The sequence below is a fragment of the Cydia amplana genome, chromosome 13, assembly GCF_948474715.1.
Source record: "Cydia amplana chromosome 13, ilCydAmpl1.1, whole genome shotgun sequence".
Classification (NCBI taxonomy): Eukaryota; Metazoa; Arthropoda; class Insecta; order Lepidoptera; family Tortricidae; genus Cydia; species Cydia amplana.
In genome coordinates this window covers 17,204,510-17,227,515 of record NC_086081.1, presented here as the reverse complement: position 1 = coordinate 17,227,515, position 23,006 = coordinate 17,204,510, and the positions used below count along the sequence as shown (strand labels likewise).

At 38.1% G+C, this 23,006-nt stretch overlaps 2 protein-coding genes and 1 long non-coding RNA gene across 3 annotated transcripts; 1 reads left to right on the top strand and 2 right to left on the bottom strand.

Moving 5' to 3' along the window:
* Positions 1-4,949: 4,949 nt before the first annotated feature.
* LOC134653737 (uncharacterized) lies at positions 4,950-7,015 on the top strand. The gene is made up of 4 exons (XM_063509132.1): positions 4,950-5,027; positions 5,490-5,654; positions 6,271-6,405; positions 6,869-7,015. The coding sequence occupies exons 1-4, from the start codon at positions 4,950-4,952 to the stop codon at positions 7,013-7,015; spliced, it is 525 nt and encodes a 174-aa protein (XP_063365202.1).
* A 788-nt stretch (positions 7,016-7,803) lies between these two features.
* On the bottom strand, positions 7,804-10,468 carry LOC134653304 (uncharacterized). Its single transcript, XR_010097245.1, has 4 exons — positions 10,373-10,468; positions 9,198-9,368; positions 8,235-8,356; positions 7,804-7,868 (listed from the first exon to the last, which is right to left on the bottom strand). It is a non-coding gene; the product is annotated as an uncharacterized LOC134653304 (long non-coding RNA).
* A 1,691-nt stretch (positions 10,469-12,159) lies between these two features.
* LOC134653736 (uncharacterized) lies at positions 12,160-19,760 on the bottom strand. The gene is made up of 3 exons (XM_063509131.1): positions 19,554-19,760; positions 19,032-19,142; positions 12,160-12,267 (listed from the first exon to the last, which is right to left on the bottom strand). The coding sequence occupies exons 1-3, from the start codon at positions 19,758-19,760 to the stop codon at positions 12,160-12,162; spliced, it is 426 nt and encodes a 141-aa protein (XP_063365201.1).
* Positions 19,761-23,006: the final 3,246 nt, after the last annotated feature.

Sequence of the window (23,006 nt, the reverse complement as noted above, 5' to 3'; positions counted from 1 at the left end):
TAGTAGGTAATCAATGAATAACTTGTAATAAATGATAATAAGTTGGAGATTAGTAGTTGATAAGGAAAAATACGGAATAATAATTCATATTATAATTCATTTTCATTGTGTAAAACCCCGAACAGAGGATTAGGGTCTCCCCAGATTTATCAACGCGCAATCGGCAACAGCCGATAGGAAAAAGCTTTATGTCCGCGCAATAAGAGCGAAAAAGTCGTCGACACGTCGGCAGGCGCCGGCCGATGCGAGCCGAGCCGAACGACTACTTTTTCACTCTTATTGCGCAGACATAAAGCATGATGGGCACAGGAGAAGAGGTGGCCATAAGAACTTTGTGATGGGATTAAACATCGCAAACGAATTATATATGTTCGGGTTTGTTAGAATGGGGTTTGCAATTATCAAAGGTTTGTATAATAGATAGCCATAGGTTTCCCTCTGCCGTATTCAAACTTCAAGATATTCACAAGAGACGACACGTAGTAGATCCATTCTACATAGTTACGTTATCGTTTAGATTTCAACTACATAGTTCTCTTTTGCAGCGCAATTCGGGCAACCAATGTCAATTTTACGATACATCGTGTTAGATATCTATTAAGTTTAGAATAAATTTAAAAGTGGAAAGATTACTGTCTTGGGTGAGACTTGAACTCACGGCCTCTGGATAGATATCTATTAGATGTGAATTAGATCTCTAAGTAATATCTTGTGGAAATCGTTCAAGAGTATCTCTAGAATCGCGGAAATGTCAAATTTGACAGGTTAGATCTTAAACATATCGTTATCGCATCTTGGCGATGTCTAAAAGATATCTAATAGATGTCTATTACAAAATCCGAATCGGGCCCCCTGTCTCTAGTTTTGTGTCAACTTCGGGCACCACACCAGACGTCGCAATAGGTGCGACGCGCAAACTATCGCCCACACTGTTAACGTACATCGGTGGACCTTATGCCTTTTGTAATAAGGTCCACCAATGTACAGTTAGGAGTGTTGCTGTTTGTACATGTAAGTACGGACAAGTTCGAGCGAAATGCACGATAACTAAATTATATTACCTATTTAAATGTCATTGTGATGTCAGTGTAGGTATACTTACGTTCGAATTGGCCTATCAAACTATTTTATGTTTTATCCCTTTCTTAAATTACAAATAGGCACATAAAGTCAAAATAACAGAATAAGATAAACGATTAATATTGTACCTAATTGAGGCTAAAAAGATAACAAATGAAAGTAAGGGTGTAAGCTAAACACAGGGTAGCCCAAAAATATGGTGTACTTAATTTTTTTGACTGCGGCATATCACTACATAGGTCAAAAAATTCAATTTATTCTGTTAATAAAAAATTATATTTATTGCAAAAACTTAAATATAAATACAAACTAAAAATTTAAAAAATAAATACTTACTAAAACCCGTCCCGGGCTGTCCCTGACGCAAAGGTGCCCATCACGCTCGCTGCGTTGCCGCGTTGTATTGCGATGGACAGCCTTTGCATCAGGAAGAACCCGGAGCGGGGGTCAAGGCCTCTTTCACTCAGGCGACGACCCAGCTCGCGAAGGAAGGTCTTACCCTCCGCGCACCAGCAACCTGAAGTCTCCACGGCGAGGGGAACGAATAGATACCCGCTCAGCGCCGAGTATTTATCTTTTTAAGGGACGCCGCGTGCTCAGCAGCCGCTCCTGCAGACCGCATTGTGCGGCTAATATGCGAGGCGGCATAGGTAGTATTTTAAAACAAAGTCGCCTCCCGCTGTCTGTCTGTCCCTATGTATGCTTAGATTTTTAAACTTTAAACTACGCAACGGATTTTATTTTGATGCGATTTTTTTTAATAGATAGAGTGATTCAAGAGAAAGGTTAATGTATAATTTGTTAATCCGGCGTGCAAAGCCGCGGCGGGTCGCTATTTATTGATAATTTTAAAAAACGTTTGCGTTTATGTATCAGAAGGACTATATTTTGAAGATTAATTCCTTTTGTTTTAGTTAAATCATCATCCTCCTAGTGTTTGTCCCGTATACTGTGACGGAGTCCGCTTTCCTACTTTTCTCCTTCCACTTCGCTCTATACTGGACATCGGTTTCTCTCGACCCACAGGCGTTTAAATCTTTAGCGATGACATTACGAGCTATCGTAGCGTGCAATGTGTCCTGCCCATCTCCACTTCATTTTCTTGACATACTGTAATGCATCAATTACTTTCGTTCTTTCCCGAATGTTCTTATTTTTGATCTTATCTTTAATCTTGATATTGAGTAGGCTATGAGCTATGAGCTATGAGGCTATGAGCGCATTCATATGGAAGGCTAATAGACGCTATAGCATTTATTTAATTATAAATCGAATGTAAACCAGAATAAATAATAATAAATAATTAATAAGGGCTTGGGCCCTGCCCCGCTGCCGGCGTTAGGTTAGGTTTTTTATAATGTGTTTATATGTATTTTTTATTGTTTTGTAAGTGTTTTTATATTTTACTTTTATATTCATATTATAAATAACCTAACGTAAGAGGAAAGATAAATAAAGGAATAATAATTAATAATAATAATCAAGTTAGAGGTGAGAAGAAATTTAGCACTGGCCACATATGTTTTTAAAGTATTAAGGGGGATAATACACAACCCGGAAGTACTGGGTTCGCTGGGACTATTGGTGCCTCGAGGGCCTCGACGGCGTGCGCCACGCCTGTTGGAGCGCCCGACTGCGCGCACTAATTTACTTGCCAAAGCGCCCATTGTCAGGGCAATAGTAATATTGAACGAAGTCTCCGCTAAAATAGATATATTTAACTGCACTCTGAGTGAATTCACAAAGATAACAAGCCGGCAATTATGTTATCTGCCAAATATTTAGTTATAGTCTGTTTTTCACTGTAATATTTTTAAGTGTGTTAATTTTTTGTCTTTATGTAATACATATCACGTATTGGATTAATTTCTAAACAATGGAATAATAATATAACTACGCGAACATAAATAAAAATAATAAGTTATTAAAAAAATATAATAATAATATTCTAGAACACTATCAATTTAAAACTATTTTTAAATGCATGCTAGTTAGCAAGAAATAATTATAATGTAATGAAAGTAAAAATAGTAGTAATGCATGTTATGTAAGACTTTGGAATAATAAAGGCTTTTTTATTTTTATTTTATTTATTTTATATTGGATTACTCTGTAAAGTGGTATTGTATAGTTGATTATAAAATAAATAAAAAATAATAAATAAATCTAAACTACATTAATGTGCACAAAACAGAGGGCCTACCGCGTAAGTATACCGCTTCGTTTATTTCTATTTTCTTCATCTAAGTATTGTCTCTCTTTCGGTCGATTTTTCGACTGTCGATATTCGCGGTAGACCCACTCGTTAGAGGATGACACGCTACACCGGGCCAGGCCTGGGCCGAATGCGTCCGACACGTCATTTTCTATGACGTGGTGCTTTCCATAGAAAACCCGGTCCCGGCCCGGTCTAGCGTGAGTCATCCTCTAGAGGCCAATTTTTATTTTGTTGTTTAATTTTCGATTTGGATAATATTTGGTTACAACATGATTGACGCGGCATCGAGAGCGCTGGGCTATGTCCTCAGAACTGGAAAAGAATTTATGAAAAACTCCACTTTCATTCGTCAGATGTAAGCTCGAATAAGGTAGCATTGTCTGGACACCATATCGAAGTAGATTATCAAAACTAAGCTTCTTTAACATATAGGTATGTATGTAATAAACACACACACACACACACACACACACACACACACACACACGCACGCACACACACACACACACACACACACACACAGACACACACATATACACATACAAACATTATATACCTATATATATGTTAGGTACATGCGAATGAAAATGGTAGGCGTTTATACATGGGAATTTGTTTTTAAATAAAAGTTACTTGCAAAAAAATATATAAATATACATATAACAACACCTATAATAATAAATGAAATGACTAATTAGTTAATTGCATCCTTTTGATATCAGAGGTCATTGCAATAATGCGATGAATTAGCACAAATTATTGCAATAGGTAGGTACGCTTCGGCGGCTGACCACTGCGAGCAGGCGTAGGCGGAGCGTAGCGGTAGCCTACGGTATTTTTGTATGTAGCTACATGTCCGGGTCAAATTTTGCAAGCTAAATTGGACCTACTTCCCATTATTCGATTGAGCTGAAACTTTATGTAGGTACTTAAGTTGGGTGACAATGCAATATTATGTTACAATCGAGCTAATCTGATGATTGACACAGAAGGTGGCCGTAGGAACTCCGTGATAAAACGATGCAACCTATTTAATGTTGCTTAATATCTTGATATTTTAATATATTATTTAATACAATAAATAATAATAAAAATTACAAACTAAAGTCAAAATAGAAAATCTGCCCCAAATCGCCGTATATTAGCAGCGTGCCCAGAAGGCAGGCAGCATTGCCACGTTGTATGGCAATGCTGACCGCTGTGCTAGATATGACCCAGCCCTCTCTGGTCACGCGTCAATTCCACCAACATGCGGCTACATTCGTTGAAAACCCTGTGGGCGCTTTCCCCCCAAGGCCCCATTGTCTCAACCCCAAACGGCTCAAATATGCAACCACTATTTTATGGGTGCATACTTACGCAGCTTGAGGAGCTCGCACAAATTGGCAGCCGAGCCAGCCTTCCTATTTAATTGTTTGGGTTTTTTATAATTGTCCCGATGAGTATTAGTTGCCTGTTGAAAGGAAAGTAGAGTCAACGATAGTTAAATTGTTACTCGAGCGAGCGAATGCTAGCTCTTCCTCGTATCGCTGTCACTGGTGCTTGTACACCTTATTATGTTTTATTAAAATTGGGTAAACTTCCCAAAATTTTGCGCAGCTATCATTTAGAAACAGTCCGGGTAACAGTGAATGCGTGTAATATACTAAACATGGGCGAAGACAGTGTTAAAGGCACGATTAAAAATGATATTAAAACATCATTTCTAATTGCAAACACATTTAATGCGGTAAGTACTCATGGTCGTGCCTGGAATTAGTGGGCCAATTTTGATTTCGTCGGATTTCGACAAAATGTAGAATAGAATAGAATGGAAATAATTTTATTCATGAGCACAAACACAAAATAAAAAATTATACATAACAGAGAAACATAAAAGGATAAAGTGCCACGAAATGGTCTCACCTCAGCATGTTGCTGGCGACTTCCAGCGCTGATCTTCCGATGAGACCATCCGGTGAAACAATCACGACAGGTAACATGAATACAAAACAAAATTAAATAACATACAAAATGTGGTGGATAGATAGATTTTCTATGCACTGAATCTGAAATTCGACTTATATCCTATATCTAAAATGTATGTGTTGACGAAGCTTCGATGTCTCGAATTGACAAAAATATTCTATGATTATATTTTTACACATAAGTAAAAGCGGTCGTCCTAAAGTAACAACATATTTATTTGCAGCTGGTAGGCGGTCTATTCCCAGTAACCGTGGGCACAGGCTGGTTCCTCACCGAGGGCTGTTTGCCCCCGTTGCTGTACGGCATGGCGGTGGGGGTGCCCATGTTTGGTCTCAGCGCGTTGGGTGTCTACGCTGCTTTTAAAGAGAACAAGAAGATGGTGACTGCTGTGAGTATTTTACTTAATATATCAACTTAATTAAAATCATACTATAACACTACGCAGTATAAAACAAAGTCGCTTCCCGCTGTCTGTCTGTCCCTATGTATGCTTAGATCTTTAGAACTAATACGCAACGGATTTTGATGCGGTTTTTTAATAGATATAGTGATTCAAGAGGAAGGTTTATGTATAATTTGTTAACCCGTGCGGGTCGCTAAATAGTAACCATATAAATGCTTGTGCCGGGACAGTGCCAGCAGATGGAATCCGGCCTTTACTCTATACCGGGGATTTTTTTTTTATAGTCCGACTAAGCTATCTTTGTACTGACTTGAACAGAACAAAGTGACATCGTGTCGTTATAAATGTCATATTTTCATAGAAATTTCACATAAATGATAACTTGATGACATTGAGGTCATTGCAAATGCCATGCAGAGTTAACGTGGTCCGACTCTACACTGCAACCAATTGGTCATTGCAAATGCCATGCAGAGTTTACGTGGTCCGACTCTACACGGCAACTTAACCCTCTATTAGGAAGAAATGCCTACTTAATTCGGGCGCCTGGCGGCTGCCCATCGCTGGAGGTCAGATTATCATTTCTAATTCGTTGTTACAGTATGCAGTGCTGATGGGGCTGGTGGCGGCGGCGGAGACGCTGGTCGTGGCTGCACCCATATTTGTTGTACTACCTCCCGCCTATGTCGACCAGGTGGTCCACGTCTACTTTTGTATCTTTCACACTGGCGTCGCGGTGAGTCCGATATCAAGAGGTTATATACACATAGGCAATTTTGAACGTGCACTGACATCAATGAAGTTAGTTAATTATCATTCACTCGGACTTGTCCGAGCATGAGCGAGACGTATGGGCGAATGAGAACGAAATGAAATAATTTTGATATCATTTTTATGTCAAAATGTGGGTTTAAATTAATTGGCCTCTTTTACGGCTACCACTTTTGCCACTGACATATTCGCTAGCGTGTGCGTAACTTACTTTCTTATCTTTCTATGCATCTCGCTCGTAGATACTTGCTTATTTGTGCATGCGAGACGCATAGAAAGTAAGTTACGCAGACGTCAGCGAATATGTCAGATTGACACTGCTAAGGCAATCGTGGTAAGGCTACCTACTATGTGGCTACCACCAGTTTGGCACTGACATAAACGATAAACGCTAGCTTGAACGTAAACAAGCTTATTTTTTTTTGCAGCTAGTTGCAATGGCGTCAGCGATGTATCTGGCGAAGCAACTTCCTTCCTTAGAGACTTCGATACCCTCCTCGGGACACGGCTTCTGCAAGTGGGTGGTTTACGGAGTGCTCGTCGTATTGGTTCTTGGATATTTCGTTAAATTTTAGTACTAAATGTTGAAAGGAACGAAATCATTAAGATACCTATATCATCTTGAGCATGATCTCCAGCAGGTTTGATTGCCCTTACATGAACCACTGCATGCTAATACATGTAAATAATAATATAAAGTGAGGTATATTTTAATTATGTTGTTTGTTAAATTTTAAATTTTAATCTTTAATTTAATTGTAATTTTAATTTTAATTTAATTTAATTTAATTTAATTTTAATTTTATTTAATTTAAAAATGTAAAAATATGGACTGTTTAATTGTCTGAAATAAATTTATTTTATTTTTTATTTTTTTATTTTATATGTAAGTAAATAAGTTATATTTATTACAAATGTTTATTGACAAAAGTTTTTGTCAATTTGACATATTTTACGTACATCCAGTCGTCGGGAGGATAAGATATTTATAATCAGGAAATGATAAACAGTTCAGTTAGTTACAGTGTTAATGATGTAGCTTACTGTTTGAATACTTACATATTAAAACATATTTACAGTCGGGTCTATCGCGAATTTATTTTATTACCTAAGATATGGTTGTAGGTTGACTTATCTATCCGCCAACCTACCTAGGTTGGATGCGGATCTGCGCACTGGGTACAGGCACAGAATCGCGGAGTGAGACACGCCTGTTACAGGGTAATAACCGCGAAAATCGAAGGTCGTCAATTGCGGGCATTTTTCTCTGTCTTTCTAATTACGTCTTATATTATTTATTTCTAGACACCCTGCCAGTAGAGTGTATCCACACGACCGCGGGGAGTTCTGCATTCCGCAGCTTTACTCGAAGTTGACGTTTTTGCGAGCTTGTCTCGCGAGGGTAACAGCCAGTCCTAGTGCCAGTAACTGTAACAAAAAGTGATTTTATTTAACGTAGGTACTAGAATAAATACTTATAGAAAAGTTTGATGTCCATTTTCACGCCTACAAAGAAGTACCTACGTTACGTAGAGTCTGTGCGGAAAGAGAAGAGTCGTGAAATGTATGCTGGGATCCAGTACATTCTACAACTCTTTTCTTTCCGCACAGACTCTATCTGCCTAATTAAGTTAAGTTTTTTTTGTACCAACCAATTATTACCACATATAGGTACCTATACGTCTGTATGCGATATTACAATTTTCTCCATCACCACGTACATCACGAGGTCTCCACCACTGCCAGTGCCAGTAGACCGGAGTACTGGAACACAGGTTAAAAGGAGATATTTACCGATAGGCCAAGATGCACGAGCGGCGTAGCCAGCAGTGTAGGGTCCCGTCTGGGGTTCGTAGGCTCCATCACCACGTACGTCACGAGGTCTCCACCGCTGCCAGTGCCAGTAGACCGGAGTACTGGAACACAAATTATGAACACACAATAAACTAAATACTAGTGACAGTGAGCTGTAAACCTCGTCAGTAACCCCCATGGCCACCATTTAGGAAAAAAAAAAACAAAAAACTGAATAATCAAAATAAATCTTCCAAAATTTCACCACAATCGACGGAGAAATGCGATGTACACCGGACACACGTTAGAATTGTTTAAGCTGAAAGGGAAACCTCCGCTCTGCTCGGTCAATAAAGTACAAATTAAAAAATTCACGTGATTTTATCTCTACCAAACCAACATTAGCCTTATTCATTGGATTTCCCAGTTCCATAATGTAGAAACTTTTATACGTAGTCTCTCTACAAATATTGTACCTATTATGAATGATACACTAAGCATACTGCAGTAAAATAAGACAAACAATATATGAGATTTCAAGTAGTTCCGTTCCGCAGATTTAATTACCGCTGCAGAATATTAGGGTATCTAAATCCCTGCGTAAACAATTACATACCCATCATTAAAAGTACCTTACTGAAATATCATCTTAAATACTAAATATGTAATCTTGAAACGAATATTTTACAGAGTGATTTGAGCGACCATAATCTGGGGGTTGAGGCTACATACGAGTAGGTATGTAGGTCATGCTTTTTAACTAGTTTTGCCAAGGGATCAATCCCGAAACAGCAAAAAAAAACAGCGGTTTTTTTTCGTGATTTATTTTGAGGATCGTTGGCACGTGGTTGGAACTATTATAAAGTTGTTCCCCCTTGTAGGCATAACAAAGTTACGCTGTGCTAGATTTTGTATGAAAACAGCTGACTCTCACGTGAATTGTCCATTAATTTTGATACTTACAATGTAAAGCGTTATCTTGTGTTCCTTGATGGCCCCGAAGTAACCGAGCGCGGTGGCACCAAGCACTACGATGCCAGTCACTATGAGAACTAAGGGGAACTGCCCGAACTGCATCCCGAAGTAGACCCCAAACGCCACGCCGTAAGAGAATGTGAGAAATCCGGGGACTAACTGGGAATAAGTACCATTAAATAAATAAAATAAATAAATATCAGGGGACATCTTCCACAGATCAACCTAGCCCCAAACTAAGCAAAGCTTGTACTATGGGTGCTAGGTGACGATATACATACTTATATAGAAAAAATACAACTTATACATAGAAAACACCCATGGCTCAGGAACAAAATACTTGTGTTCATCACACGAATAAATGCCCTTAACGGGATTCGAACCCAGGACCATCGGCTTCACAGGCAGGCATTAAAACGTTAATCAATAGGAGATTTAAGAAAGAACCAAACACGTGGTAGCAAAATTATTTCCACTTTGTGCGCTAACACTTGAATCCCTCACTACGCTCAGGTACTCAATATACGCCCATGCCGTAAATATATAATTTTGCGTCCTTGTTACACAATCTAATATTATTTAACAGCATTGAGCACACTCTGTAACTTCAACACGTCCATAAAAAAACGTCGGCTCTCCTGAACGTGATTAAATTAACTTTTTCTACTCCAGCACTTAAATGTGTCAATTAAATGACTGACAGTGATATCTAAAGCAATGTCATTTGAATGATTTGTCTATAGGCTCATAAGATGACTGCTAGCAGTCATCTTATGAGTATAATACAACTGCTTTATTTTTTTTAAAGATACAAGTTCCGATCATCTTGATTGAAAGAGGTATGTTTTCATTTACAATAATAACTCTTTTTTTTAAATAATAACTCAATTTTTTTTAAATAATAACTCTTTTTTTTTAATAATAACTCTTTTTTTTTAATAACTTTTTTTTTTTTTTTTTGCTGCAGCTGTCATAGAAAAAGTAATGTATGCAACAGCTCATAATTGGTTCTTAAAATTCTCGGGTCTTTTTTTACAAAACTCGACTACGTCTCGTTTTGTAACTTCGACCCTTGAATTTTAAGAACCCTTATTATATCACTGTTGCATAAACTACTATCCATGACAGTGTACAACACAACACGTCAAAAAAATGTTACTTACCCCAATAATTGAGTTCACAATATAAAATAATATTTTAATATCATTTTGAACCCCGACTGAGCCCATGGTGCTGTTATTAGTTTTATTAAGCCTTATTATTGAGCTACAGTGGGACTAGATCGATCAAAATTATAATTATAATATATATATTTTTTATATGTGAGACACACGCGATGTTCACGCCACCGACGACTATTTCAACTGATAACCCACACACTACTGAAATTTACAACTGGTTCTTTTATTTGTATAACTAAAGCAGCCAAGCAATCTTAAATCATCATCTTCCCAGCGTTGTCCCGGCTTTTTGTCAAGGCTCATGGAAGCCTGCTAGGGTCCGCATTCTCTCGTATTTTATTTTAATGCCTTTCACTTTCATATAGGTACACGTTTTTTATTGGATTTTTGAAGTGAAAACTTCTTTAGTGGCGCTGTGCACTTTTTGAGGTGGGGAAAAAATGTTAAACTCGCGACAGATCACGTGACCGTAAGACGGACACGTGACCTGATCGAAAAACTTACAATGTCATTAAGTTTTTCTTTATTGATTTAAATGCCATCTAGTGAGTTTCGCTCTAACTGGTATTAATATAACTCGAGTACTAACAGTGATGTGCTTAGGGATTTCAAGTAATGCGACGAAATAACGCTAGATGGCGTTAACCTCAATTATATAGAGTGCTGCAGAGATTTTGCAATGCAATAGTAATTGAGTTTTCACTTCTGGCGGCAACCCGTTGTTTTTTTATGTTAAATATTTCTACTCAGAACCAAATACCTACTAAGAAAAATGTTGTGTAGGTGGGCCTTTTCTAAAATAAATATCGAAATCCTGATTCTCACAGATCCTGGTGTTTTTGGGTTCTTTCAACTCAGAATCACTAGCATATTCAGTTCTGATGATTAAAAAAAATGTCCAAAAATTTTTATGAAAATTGTACGTTCCACTACGTCACACACATCCAAGTGAAAATTTTCTTCATACTAAAACATGACGTAATGGAATGGACATTTTGGGACATATTTTTTTAATGGCGGGATGAAGAATGCTGTCGATTCTGAGTAGAATGAGCCCAAGAACGTCCAGATTAGAAAGAATCAGGTTTTCAATATTTATTTTAGAAAACGCCCAGGTAACACACAGCTTTATAAAATACCAAATTCTGCCATTGGCCAAGCCCTATACCTATTCAAATTTTTTAAAGCTATATATATCACAACAACATAGTCACATATAGTATAAAACAAAGTCGCTTCCCGCTGTCTGTCTGTCCCTATGTATACTTAGACCTTTAAAACTACGCAACGGATTTTGATGTTTTTTTTCAATAGATAGGGATTCAAGAGGAAGGTTTATGTATTTTGTTAACCCGTGCGAAGCCGGGGCGGGTCGCTAGTTAATAATAATCATAACACGTATCATAATAAATCATAATAAAGAAAAACACAATAAGGTTTTTGAGAAATGCAACTTTATAAAAGGTACTTAGTACTTAAACATAATTATTATAAAAAATCTTGATACTCTTGATAGTTATAGTAGGTGCTTAAGAATTTAGGTACATCCATTTTCTATCTAAAGAATAACGGAATGAAATATTAAAGTAGTTGGTCCGTAGCCAGCAGAATAAAGATCAAAATAATATTTTTGTGATAATAATCGTTGGATTATACCTTGTGATTTGGATTCGATTACAACAAGTAGGTACCTACTTAGGCACATTGCAAATTACACATACGACGTAAGAAATAAAACGACATAGCCTCATAGCATAGAAACAGCTAGATTAAATGTTAGGTGTGTATGCGTTCGGCGGCGGGCTCAGCACGCAGCCTTGGTCGATCCCCGTGCGTGTCAGGCCCGCCAAGGTAACCGCCAGTGCCAATGCCATTAGCTGAAACAGAATTTTTTTCTATGAAATGGATAGAGTTGACATTACATAGTGTCCCACAAGTGATATAGCTACCTATATCACTTCCTACCTACGTATTAAATACATATATAGTAGATGAAAGGCACCCATTTCTGTCAAAGTAGTTTGGCGCTCGAACGCAGTGAGCCAGCGGAGTCGTGTGGCTTAGATGTCTTTATTATCAGACTAAAAAGTCTAAATTGTTACACGGGCAAGCGAAAGATTCCAAAATACGTAATTTGCCTCAAATTACTTCACCACTGTTATAGATAAAATGCAACTTTCTGATCACTCTCTGATGAATAAAGAGAGCCTTTACGAGTGTGACGACAAATACTTTCTAAAGTTAATAAACGAGGTACTATAAACTGAAATAGATGTCATATATTAAGAGCCAACAGGAGTGGTCATTTCTCCATACAAACGTACTCGACTGTTTCCTCCGTGGGTTTTGAAGCTAGAGCAATGATTTTTTCAACACAGATTAATATTGTCAATATCTGTATCGGACCGTTTTGCTTTTTTTGATATTTTAGTTTTTTAAGGCGCTAGAGCCCTTCAAAAATGGCTAAAATGGCCTAATTGACTATGCCGCAATGAGAGGCGTGGTATTCAAAACTGATATCAATTAGCCAAAAAAGCAAAACGGTCCGACACAGATAATTTCATAATCATTTAGATTTCCAAATTTGGTTACGATTGGTTAAGTTTTGAAGGAGGAAACAGTCGAGTACGAAACCTCGATTTTTGAGATTTTTACGCAGGATTTTTCGCCTTGTCCTTATCGCACTAGTTTTACGAGCCGCTTCCGTTAACGAGACGGGTATATTTACCTAAAATATTTAAATCTCAGCTCCTGTTTCGTCTTAAAGAAAAAGTGACGAAACCCTCCAGTGGTGAAGGCCGGATTCGAACCGGCGCGGCGTCTTTAGCAATCCGGGCTAACGTCTTGAACCCCTAGGCACAGAATATCCGCCACGGCGGAACCGGTCCCAATTTCTCTACTATATAGGTACACTCACCAGCATAAATATATGACTGTGGGCAGCCCTGAAAAAATATCTGATGCTCCATTGGAGGCATAAGTATATGACGAAACTACCTCGGTAAAAATATGTGATGCTTTGTGGCCGGCAAAAATATCGTTAGTCTGTATCCGCATAAATATCGGATCGGGTCGCTTAAAAATATTTGATTACTCATAAAAAACAAAATTATCTGATTACTCTCATCAGTCTCATCTGGCATAAATATCTCTCCAAGTCTCCACTGTGAAATCAAATACATCGGATGGACGACGGACCGCCTATTATAATATCTGACACGTTGGAAAATCACAAATATGTTATCGACCTTCAAAAACGAACCATACATGTTTGGTATAGAGCCGTAAATTGTATGAAGTGATTTGATAATTCACGAAAAGAGTGCAGACTTGTCATTGTATATGTCTGTCTCACATTATATTCTATCATCGATTTGACGGATGGAAAACAAGTATATATGAATCTAGTATATAACTGGATCTGGCATAGGGCTTCCAATACCGGGATCCCGGTATTTCGGGATCCCGGGATCCCGTCTTTTTAAACGCATTTTTCAATACCGGTATTTTTAAAGGCAATACCGGGATCCCGGTATTTTAAAAAATGAGGGAAATGCGCAGTATAAACCCTTTAAATCCATTATATCCGGCTGTATCAAAAAGCTTACTAAAGGTCAGACGCATCTAGAGTTAGACCAAGAAAAGTCTGCAACAATTTTGATTGCACGCGCAGTGCAAGTGTTATATTAAACGTCAAACTTCTATGAAATTATGACGTACAAATAATACGTGCACTGCGTACTGCGTATGCTATCAAAATCGTTGCAGACTTTACTTGGTCTAACTCTAACTGGTCTCTAGCCCGCATTTTATTACTGAAACAAGATCGTTGCCTAATGCGTCAGATAAATGTTTGGTGGTTGGTGGTGGATGAATCCTGAAGTTATGTGAGTGATGAATATGATGATAGTGACATTCAGGGCCGGATTAACCCTAAGGCAGAGTAGGCAACTGCCTATGGGCCCCGCCTCGGCTAGGGGGCCCCGCCTCTGCTAGGGGCCCCGGCGGCCCCGCGCGCGCCAAAAAAAAAAGTTTCATATGGCCAAAATTCATAAATAAAATAGGTACCATAAATTTTTTATGGTACCTACTTATACCTAATGTCCAATATAAGTTTCTCAGACACACAATCATCAAATGATTATGTAAATTATGTTATTTTATCGCTTTTAAAGTCTGTAAATCGAGCTCGAATTTCAAGCTTCCGAGGGCCTAAAACCTCATTAATGAAACTTCGGCCCTCCGAGTAACTCTTGTATGACACATATATTATTGTTGAGTAACATTTGACGATTGGTTCGTATCAGAGCGCTGCTTTCTTACAGCTCGACCTTCGGCGTCGCTTTTTAACAAATATAAACATTGATTTCAGAAGCTTGGCCTTTTGCTTCGCATGAAAGCTTACCTCGCTGGTTATAAGTACGCTTCGGGCTTGTTCAGTAATGTGGAGATTGCTGAGCTCGACCTTAAGCCTCACTTTTTACCTCAATTTTTGGTTCGTCTACCAAATCTCTTCTTCAGCTTAACCTTTGGCCTCGCTGCGCCAAGCTTGGCCTGCGGTCTCGCTTTTTACACGACTGCCCCAAAAAAAGAGTGTATTGTTTTCAGGGTTCATGTTTGTATGTGAGTATGTAAGTTTCTTTGTTACACCGTAACAGCTAAGTGCCTGAACCGATTTAGGTGTTTGAGATGTCATTGGGATCCTTACGTCATCCCGAGTAACATAGGCTATGTGACGTCATCACAAAACCAATATGGCGGATTATGCACTGCAAATTGTGCAACCGAAACAAAAATAAAACTTATAAACCTATCGAGTTGGGTATTAAAATAAAGGATTTTGAAAGACGATTCTAAAACTGTACACAAAATATGGTTTAAACTATTCATTTGGTAGGACAAGATTTTACAAAATGTAAGTATAACGCAAAGATAAACGAATTGTCTAAATCTATTGAATGGGTATTAGAAGAAAGGATTTTTTAAGGCGATCATACGAATATATATAAGTTATATGTTTAATTGTATCGTTGGAGAGAAAATACGAAATGTTCTACATCGCGCTAATGACATTTCTGTTTGCAGCTATATACGACAACGTCATACGTGGCGCTTACGTTATTTTCAATTGCGAAAGTGTCAAATACGAAAGCAACGGTTTGAACGATTGACTAGGTGAGCATTTCTCAAAAAAATTGTACATTTCGATCACATCTTAGATTTCTATAAAAATTGGTATGCTGGTAAAGTACATGAAGCTGAACAATTTCCACCATATTTCCTTGAATGAAACATCCTTTTTTGTTACCAGATTTCCTTACACATTTGGTAACAAAAAGGAATGTTTCATACAAACTTTCTTGGACATTTTGGGAAATATGGTGGAAATTGTTCAGCTTCATGTACTTTACCAGCATACCAATTTTTATAGAATTAGAAGAATTAATCTAAGATGTGATCGAAATGTACAAATTATTTGAGAAAGGTGCACGCTTTCTGCAGCTTTTCCAAGTTTCTTAATTGCGAAGGCCGAAGGCCGACCTTCGCGTAGGGCCGAAGGCCCAGAGCGTAAAAAAGGTGCACGCTTTCTGTAGCTTCCCCAAGAATCTCAATTGCGAAGGCCGAAGGCCGAGCTTCGCGTAGGGCCGAAGGCCCGGAGCTTAAGAAAGGTGCACGCTTTCTGCAGCTCGAAGTATCTTAATTGCGAAGGCCGAAGGGCGAGCTTCGCGCAGGGCCGAAGGCCCGGAGCGTAAGGAAGGTGCACGCTTTCTGCAGCTTTTCCAAGTTTCTTAATTGCGAAGGCCGAAGGCCGACCTTCGCGTAGGGCCGAAGGCCCAGAGCGTAAGAAAGGTGCGCGCTTTCTGTAGCTTCCCCAAGATTCTTAATTGCAAAGGCCGAAGGCCGAGCTTCGCGTAAGGCCGAAGGCCCGGAACGTAAGATAGGTGCATGCTTTCTGCAGCTTCCCTAAGTATCTTAATTGCGAAGGCCGAAAGCCAACTAATGGGAAATAATTATGTAGTTGCAGAGATATTAAGCCATAGCACTTTTCAATACGTCTGGTTATTGGGTCCAGCCTATTTAGGTTTTTAAGCACGTTTTATGCTAAAATATCAAATATCAACATGATGAAAGCTCCTTGAAGCAACTTAAGTGCCTTAAATCATATAAAAAATGTGATTATTTTGTATGGTCACTAAAATGTATAAAATAAAATAAATTAATTAAAAATTAAAAAACACGACTGCAGTTTAAAAGCGAACTGAAAAGCTAAAAATAATTTTTAGTTATGTTAGTTACTCAACTTAATGAATGTAAAATATAATATATAAGTGTTCTGTCAGGGTCGTAAACAGCAAACGAAAAAGCTGAGGCTCATTCAGGATCGTGACTGTACCTGTATATTTTATTTCGATGCAGTCGGGGACCTGTGAATGGGAAAAATTCAATATATCAAGGTCCCCGACTGCATCGAAATAAAATATACAGGTACAGTCACGATCCTAAATGAGCCTAAGCTTTTCCGTTTGCTGTTTACGACCCTGACAGAACACTTATATATTATATTTTACATTCATTAAGTTGAGTAACTAACATAACTAAAAATTATTTTTAGCTTTTCAGTTCGCTTTTAAACTGCAGTCGTGTTTTTTAATTTTTAATTAATTTATTTTTTAATACAATGGACATTGGTTGGCGTCTGTGATCTAGCTGAGCTTACCCTGAAGCACGGCTTTGATCTCGCATGAAAGCTCGCCTCACTGGGTAACTTCGGATTTTTAGGCTTTTTTAACACGCTTTCACAATTTTTTCCCAAAAAATTTCGCGCTCGCTACGCTCGCGATTTTTATTGCTTTTCCGATTTACCCTGTACTTACATGCTACTTTGACTGATTAATCTGTCAGCTCCCACGGCTCATATATGAGCCAGAACGCTTATGGTGACGTCATATCGTGGGATTCGACAGGTGAATAATCATTTAAACACATGTAAAATATTTATATTATTAGGTTAATTTTAATTATATGGCTCGTATGGTCGGACAATCGCTGTTCAGCCTCGCAAAATATTTAACTACTTATTGAGAAAAAAAGAGCTCTCCTCACACTGGACGCAAGGAGGAATCAGCAAAAATTAATATAAAAAACCTTTATGTCCACGCAAGAGCGAAAAAGACATCGTTCGGCATGTTCGGATCGGCTCAACCGACACCTGAAGGTTGAAATTAAAACCGCAAATTTACTTCCCTGTACTGAACAACTGAACTTATGTATGCAGAATTAACTGTAAGGGGGCCCCGAGCATTGCACTGCCTAGGGGCCCCGACATGCTTAATCCGGCCCTGGTGACATTAACATTAACATAATTAGTTCTTATAATTTTATCAAGAAATAAAACGAAAGAGCAAGGATAATTGTAATAATGGCAAACCAATTTTGACGGAAATTTGAAAAAATGTTGTCTGGTTGGTTAAGTTGGACTACAAATGTGACTGGTGAGGTGAAGTCAACAAATTGGATAGAATTATTGCCAACCTGGAGTGTGAAATAAAATTATTGCAGATGGCGGCATTGATTGTTTATTGTCGTAATAGCTTTTAGGACATATCTGGTATTCCAGTGAGCCTTTCTAATTCCCCTTTTTAATAAAACTATATATTTTTAAGCGATTCATATCCAATACCGGGATCCCGGGATCCCGGTATTGATGAAGACAGTTTCGGTATTAATACCGGTATTGTGAGAAGTCCGGTATTTGGAAGCCCTAATCTGGCATGAGGGGTGGGGGAAATGACCGAACGGGATAGTCTTATGTATCATTCAGAGTAGCAGCGAAAGCGCTATTATTGTTTGTCCTTGTCACAGTCCACAAGTTGACTTCTTTATCATCCTTTTTTATGTAAGAAGGAGGTTTATTAGTTTTATTACACATCTTCTATTAAAAGTCTACCTGAATTATGTCACAATTTAAAATTGCAAATGAAATACGTGAGACAGACATATGCAATGACAAATCTGCACTCTTTTCGTGAATTGTCAAATCACTTCATACAATTTAAGGCTCTATGCTATCCAGGTATGGTTCGTTTTTGCCGATTGATGACATACATATTTCATAATTTCGTGTCAGATATATAGGCGGTTCGTCTGCCATCCCATGTATTTGCATTCACAGTGGACAGATATTTATGCCAGATGAGAGTAATCACATAATTTTGATTTTTGTGAGTCGATAAATATTTTTAAGCCACCCGATCAGATATTTATGCGGATACAGACTAACGATGTTTTTGCCGGCCACAAAGCATCACATATTTTTACCGAGGTAGTGTCGTCATATACTAATGCCTCCAATGGAGCATCAGATATTTTTGCACGGCTGCCCACAGTCATATATTTTTGCTGGCGACTGTACCGTCTTTACTAAGACTAGGCGTCTTTAATAAAATAATTTGATTTGTTCCCAAAGTTGTGTATAAAAGTATAAACGAGGTACAGTCAGCAGCAGAAGTTGCTAAGCGGGCAAGGTGTTCAAAATAACTTTCACGCGCTCTTATTCTCGTAACAATAAAGTCACGTCAAGATAATTTTGAACACCTGGCCCGCTTAGCAACTTCTGCTGCTGACTGTACTAGTTATTTACCGCTCCGCCAACATTAATGATCGGTGTCGCAGTCACTGTTGTGTCTACGTGCTCGATCAGAAACAGAGACACGAGGTATATTAGTGCTGCCAGCGCCATCACACCAGAGTACTGAAAAAAAGAACTTTGGCTATACTTCAATTATTAAAACATTAGGTAAAGTGTCATTCTATGGAACTTGCTAACTCTGTAAACAAACCGCCATATTAAAATTAATTGTCTCTGAATGTCAATTTACTACTTAGTGACTTTGCATAGTTAGCATTTAGCAAGTCCCATAGAACGACACTTTAGAGCTCATCGTAAGTATTATTTTTTGTTTTTCTTATGTTTAGTACTAGCAAACATGGATGCAAAATTTAAACCCACTCACACTTCTAAAAATATACTTAATACATATTTTGAAATTAGGCAAGCTTAACCGGCCCGTCTTACCTACCTATATGAATAATATTAATATACCTATGATTGACTAACTTGGATACGTTCTTTATAGAAGACATTGTTCAGAATGATACTAACTATGTACAGCATGACCCTATTGTCCTTGATGGCCCCGCAGTACCCGAGGACAGTGACGCCGAGGATCAGGAGCCCCACCACGGCGCACACGATGGTGATGAGGCCGTGTCCGTGTCTCATCCCCCAGTTGATGCCGTCTGCGAGGCCGTAAGAGAACAATAGAAACCCGGGAAGTAACTGAAAATTATACACGAGCGTTATTAACATATTCAATCCGAGGTAGGGGACCATTAGGCCTCCCGACTGCCCAACCTACCTAGAGGACTACCTCCCCTACTTGTTCTTTAATGAAGAGGGGCGTAAAGCCAGGAAATTAGAAAGGGACAAAAGATATGAATAATAATAAGAATAAGAAACCATTTATTGCAACACAAAAAGCATACAGGTTACAAAACATAAAGGGATTAAAAAAATAATAATTGTGCGGCAAAAGGAACGGGCTCAGCATACGCCGCGTCAGTCATTTCATTACAAATTGCCTGCGCAGCGCTGATTTTCAGACCGTCCCGTTCACTGAACCACATTGACATTTATGCGGGTTAAAGGAAATTTTCGAAACAAAAAACAACCACAAAGATAACATCTCTAGTTAAAGTAGGTAATAATAGTTTATAAGTCTTGTTACTGGATAAGTCTTATCTCAAGTCGGTATTATTTTACAGTTTGCAATTAATCAGAAATACTTTTTTAACAGTTAGAAAACCAAAAAACCGACATTATTATTAGAAGTATGTTAAACATCGTTTTGCAGGACTATTTTTTACTACAAATGAATATTACAATGTGTTAAATTACGAATTAGCTTCACATTAACAACTGGTTTTTATATGTGCTTAAGTTTTTTACTGAATAGGTAAGTAAACATAATAAGTACTTTTTTGTATGAGAGAATACTTATAAATAATAATAAGCAAAAAAAAAAAGAAAACAAAATTATAAACAATAGGAAAAGAAAAAGTATAGCATAACACCATTTTAAGTAATTATATCCTCTGTGGAATTTTGGTTGGTTTGGTTGAATCCGGAGGTCGCGGGTTCAAATCCTGGCTCGTACCAATGAGTTTTTCGGAACTTATGTACGAAATATCATTTGATATTTACCACTAGCTTGTCGGTGAAGGAAAACATCGTGAGGAAACCTGCATACATCTGCGAAGAAATTCAAAGGTGTATGTGAAGTCCCCAATCCGCATTGGGCTAGCGTGGGGACTATACTATAGCCCAAGCCCTCTCGCGCATGAGAGGAGGCCTGTGCCCAGCAGTGGGACGTATATAGCCTCAAATTATTATTAAATTATTATTATTTTAATAAAAGTAGGCTCAATTTGCGTTTAAAAGTTGGAAGGGACATTTTAGCTCGTAATGGCGGTGGTAGGTCGTTCCAGATCTTAGTACCAGATCTTAGATCCCGTTTTCTAAGGGGACCTTGCATTTTGGAGACAAAGCAAACCGCTTGGAACAGGTGTTCCTGGGGGTGATCTGAGCTGATTTCGCCCGGTTGCCGAGAGGTCCCCCCTAGCAGGTGGGCAGGGAAGGGGGGGTAAAAGTGCCTCCGGCGCGCCTTACTCTAAATTTTATATCTGCATACATCTAGCAACTAGTGATGGGTAGGTCATCAATTTAAAATGAGTTTGTATGAGTACCTCATTTTCTAAAATGAGGTGTTACAATGTCTTACTTCAAATGAGGTGAGGTACTAGCATATTTTCAGCGTCAACTATTCCATTAATTCCAACAGCGACAATTTTTTTAAGATATATGCAGCTGCATGCTTGCAGCGCTTACGCTTGTTGTCTTTCGTGTTTAATTGTTAACGTATTTTCGGTGGTGACGCGAAGCGATATTGAAGTACGTCGCGTGTCGGTCTCACTCCCTCTTTGGGTATTTCTAATTCATTGTTTAATTTTGAAAGGATTTTTGAGGGGTTCATGTCACAGAGAAGCGGTGAGTGGTACAAACTCAACGCATTTCTCGGTGGACCTTTTGTCGTTGCAATAAGGTTTGTAGTTCGGCAGTTGACAGTGTGGATCATTACTCGTTTCTTCATTTGAGACATTTGAGTTTTGAGTGTCGGCTAGCACGCGAGCACCTAGCTCCTCGCGCGATCCAGGGACTCTGTTGCGAGTTGTGAGGAGTGTATGAGTTTTGCGGGTCGCGAGACTCGCGAGTGAATTTGAACGGATAAGAGTTTTTTTGAAATTTCAAGTGAGTGAATGATTTGTGTGGCAAGAGGTGTTTGTGATGTGCGCGAGTAAATGAGTAAAATGAATAGAGGAGTGAAGTAAGACATTTTTGCGGTACGAAGTACTGCGACAAATTAACAAAATGAGTGGTACAAATGAGGTGCCTCACGAGTGAGCGACTCAACACTACTAGCAACTATATCAAGTTTGGTGTCTTTTTCGTGTAATTCGAGGATAAGGAATTCATTTCTGTGACTAAATTTTCACTCACTCATACAAAAAATACGAGAAATTCAAAATTCAAAAAAAATCTTTACACTTTTTTTTTCGAAAATCCTCTACAGAATTAGAAGTATGAGGATTTTCTCTAGTAAAAAAAATACCTGTGAATAGCCCAGTTATCCTTCTATATAGAATAATAAACTTGGCAGACATTTTTCCTTTATAACTCTCGTTAAAATAAATGTTTTGTGTCGCGAGGCCTACCTGCATTGTAAGAGCGGTATGCAGCTTTAGGATTTTTAAGCATGTTTAGATGATTTCTGATAAGTTATTATCTGGTTGTAGATTAAATTAATAAATTACTTTTGGACGTGATAAATTAAATATATAAATAAAGATGTTGGGAAAACTTTCGCCCGTAGAGTTATCATAAATGTGATAAAATTTTAACATATTTTTAGTTACCTAGGAGATTTTTTTAAACTTTATTGCACAAATTTACACAAAAAAGTACAAATGGCGGACTTAACGTCTTGAGGCATTCTCTACCAGTCAACCATTGGGCTAAACAGAGACAATATTGGCAACGCCTGCTCAATATTTCCTTATTTGCCGTATTTAAATCCCTCCGTTACAGCAGGATATGCGCTCCAAGCTTAAAATACGATTTTTTTCCCTTTCCACACAAAAAAGAAACAGTGTCGCAACCTGAAAAGGCGTGGTAGAATGGCAAAACTTCTGTCCTTTCTGGTCCTGTAAAATTAATTATAATATCTAGGAGACCGAGCTTTGCTCGGAAAACATTAAAACTCAAAAATGCGCGTTTTCACAGAGATAAGACCTAGCTAGATCGATTTATCGCCCCCGAAAACCCCCATATAGCCAATTTCATCGAAATATATATACACATTCTATAAATAAATAAATTTATAAATAAATAAATATACAAGAATTGCTCGTTTAAAGGTATTAGATATAGATATAAGGAAAGAGTTATGATTTATGAATCATAATTAAGAGTCTGTAGAATGTCATAGTTAATTGTTAG

Excerpts from the sequence above, each read along its gene's own strand:
- LOC134653737 (XM_063509132.1), top strand. The coding sequence starts at position 4,950 with ATGGGCGAAGACAGTGTTAAAGGCACGATTAAAAATGATATTAAAACA. Across the intron at positions 5,028-5,489 it reads TTGCAAACACATTTAATGCG|CTGGTAGGCGGTCTATTCCC; the intron begins GTAAGTACTCAT and ends ATTTATTTGCAG. Across the intron at positions 6,406-6,868 it reads TCTTTCACACTGGCGTCGCG|CTAGTTGCAATGGCGTCAGC; the intron begins GTGAGTCCGATA and ends TTTTTTTTGCAG.
- LOC134653736 (XM_063509131.1), bottom strand. The coding sequence starts at position 19,760 with ATGTTAATAACGCTCGTGTATAATTTTCAGTTACTTCCCGGGTTTCTA. Across the intron at positions 19,143-19,553 it reads ATAGGGTCATGCTGTACATA|TACTCTGGTGTGATGGCGCT; the intron begins GTTAGTATCATT and ends TCTTTTTTTCAG. Across the intron at positions 12,268-19,031 it reads TCATTAATGTTGGCGGAGCG|CTAATGGCATTGGCACTGGC; the intron begins GTAAATAACTAG and ends ATTCTGTTTCAG.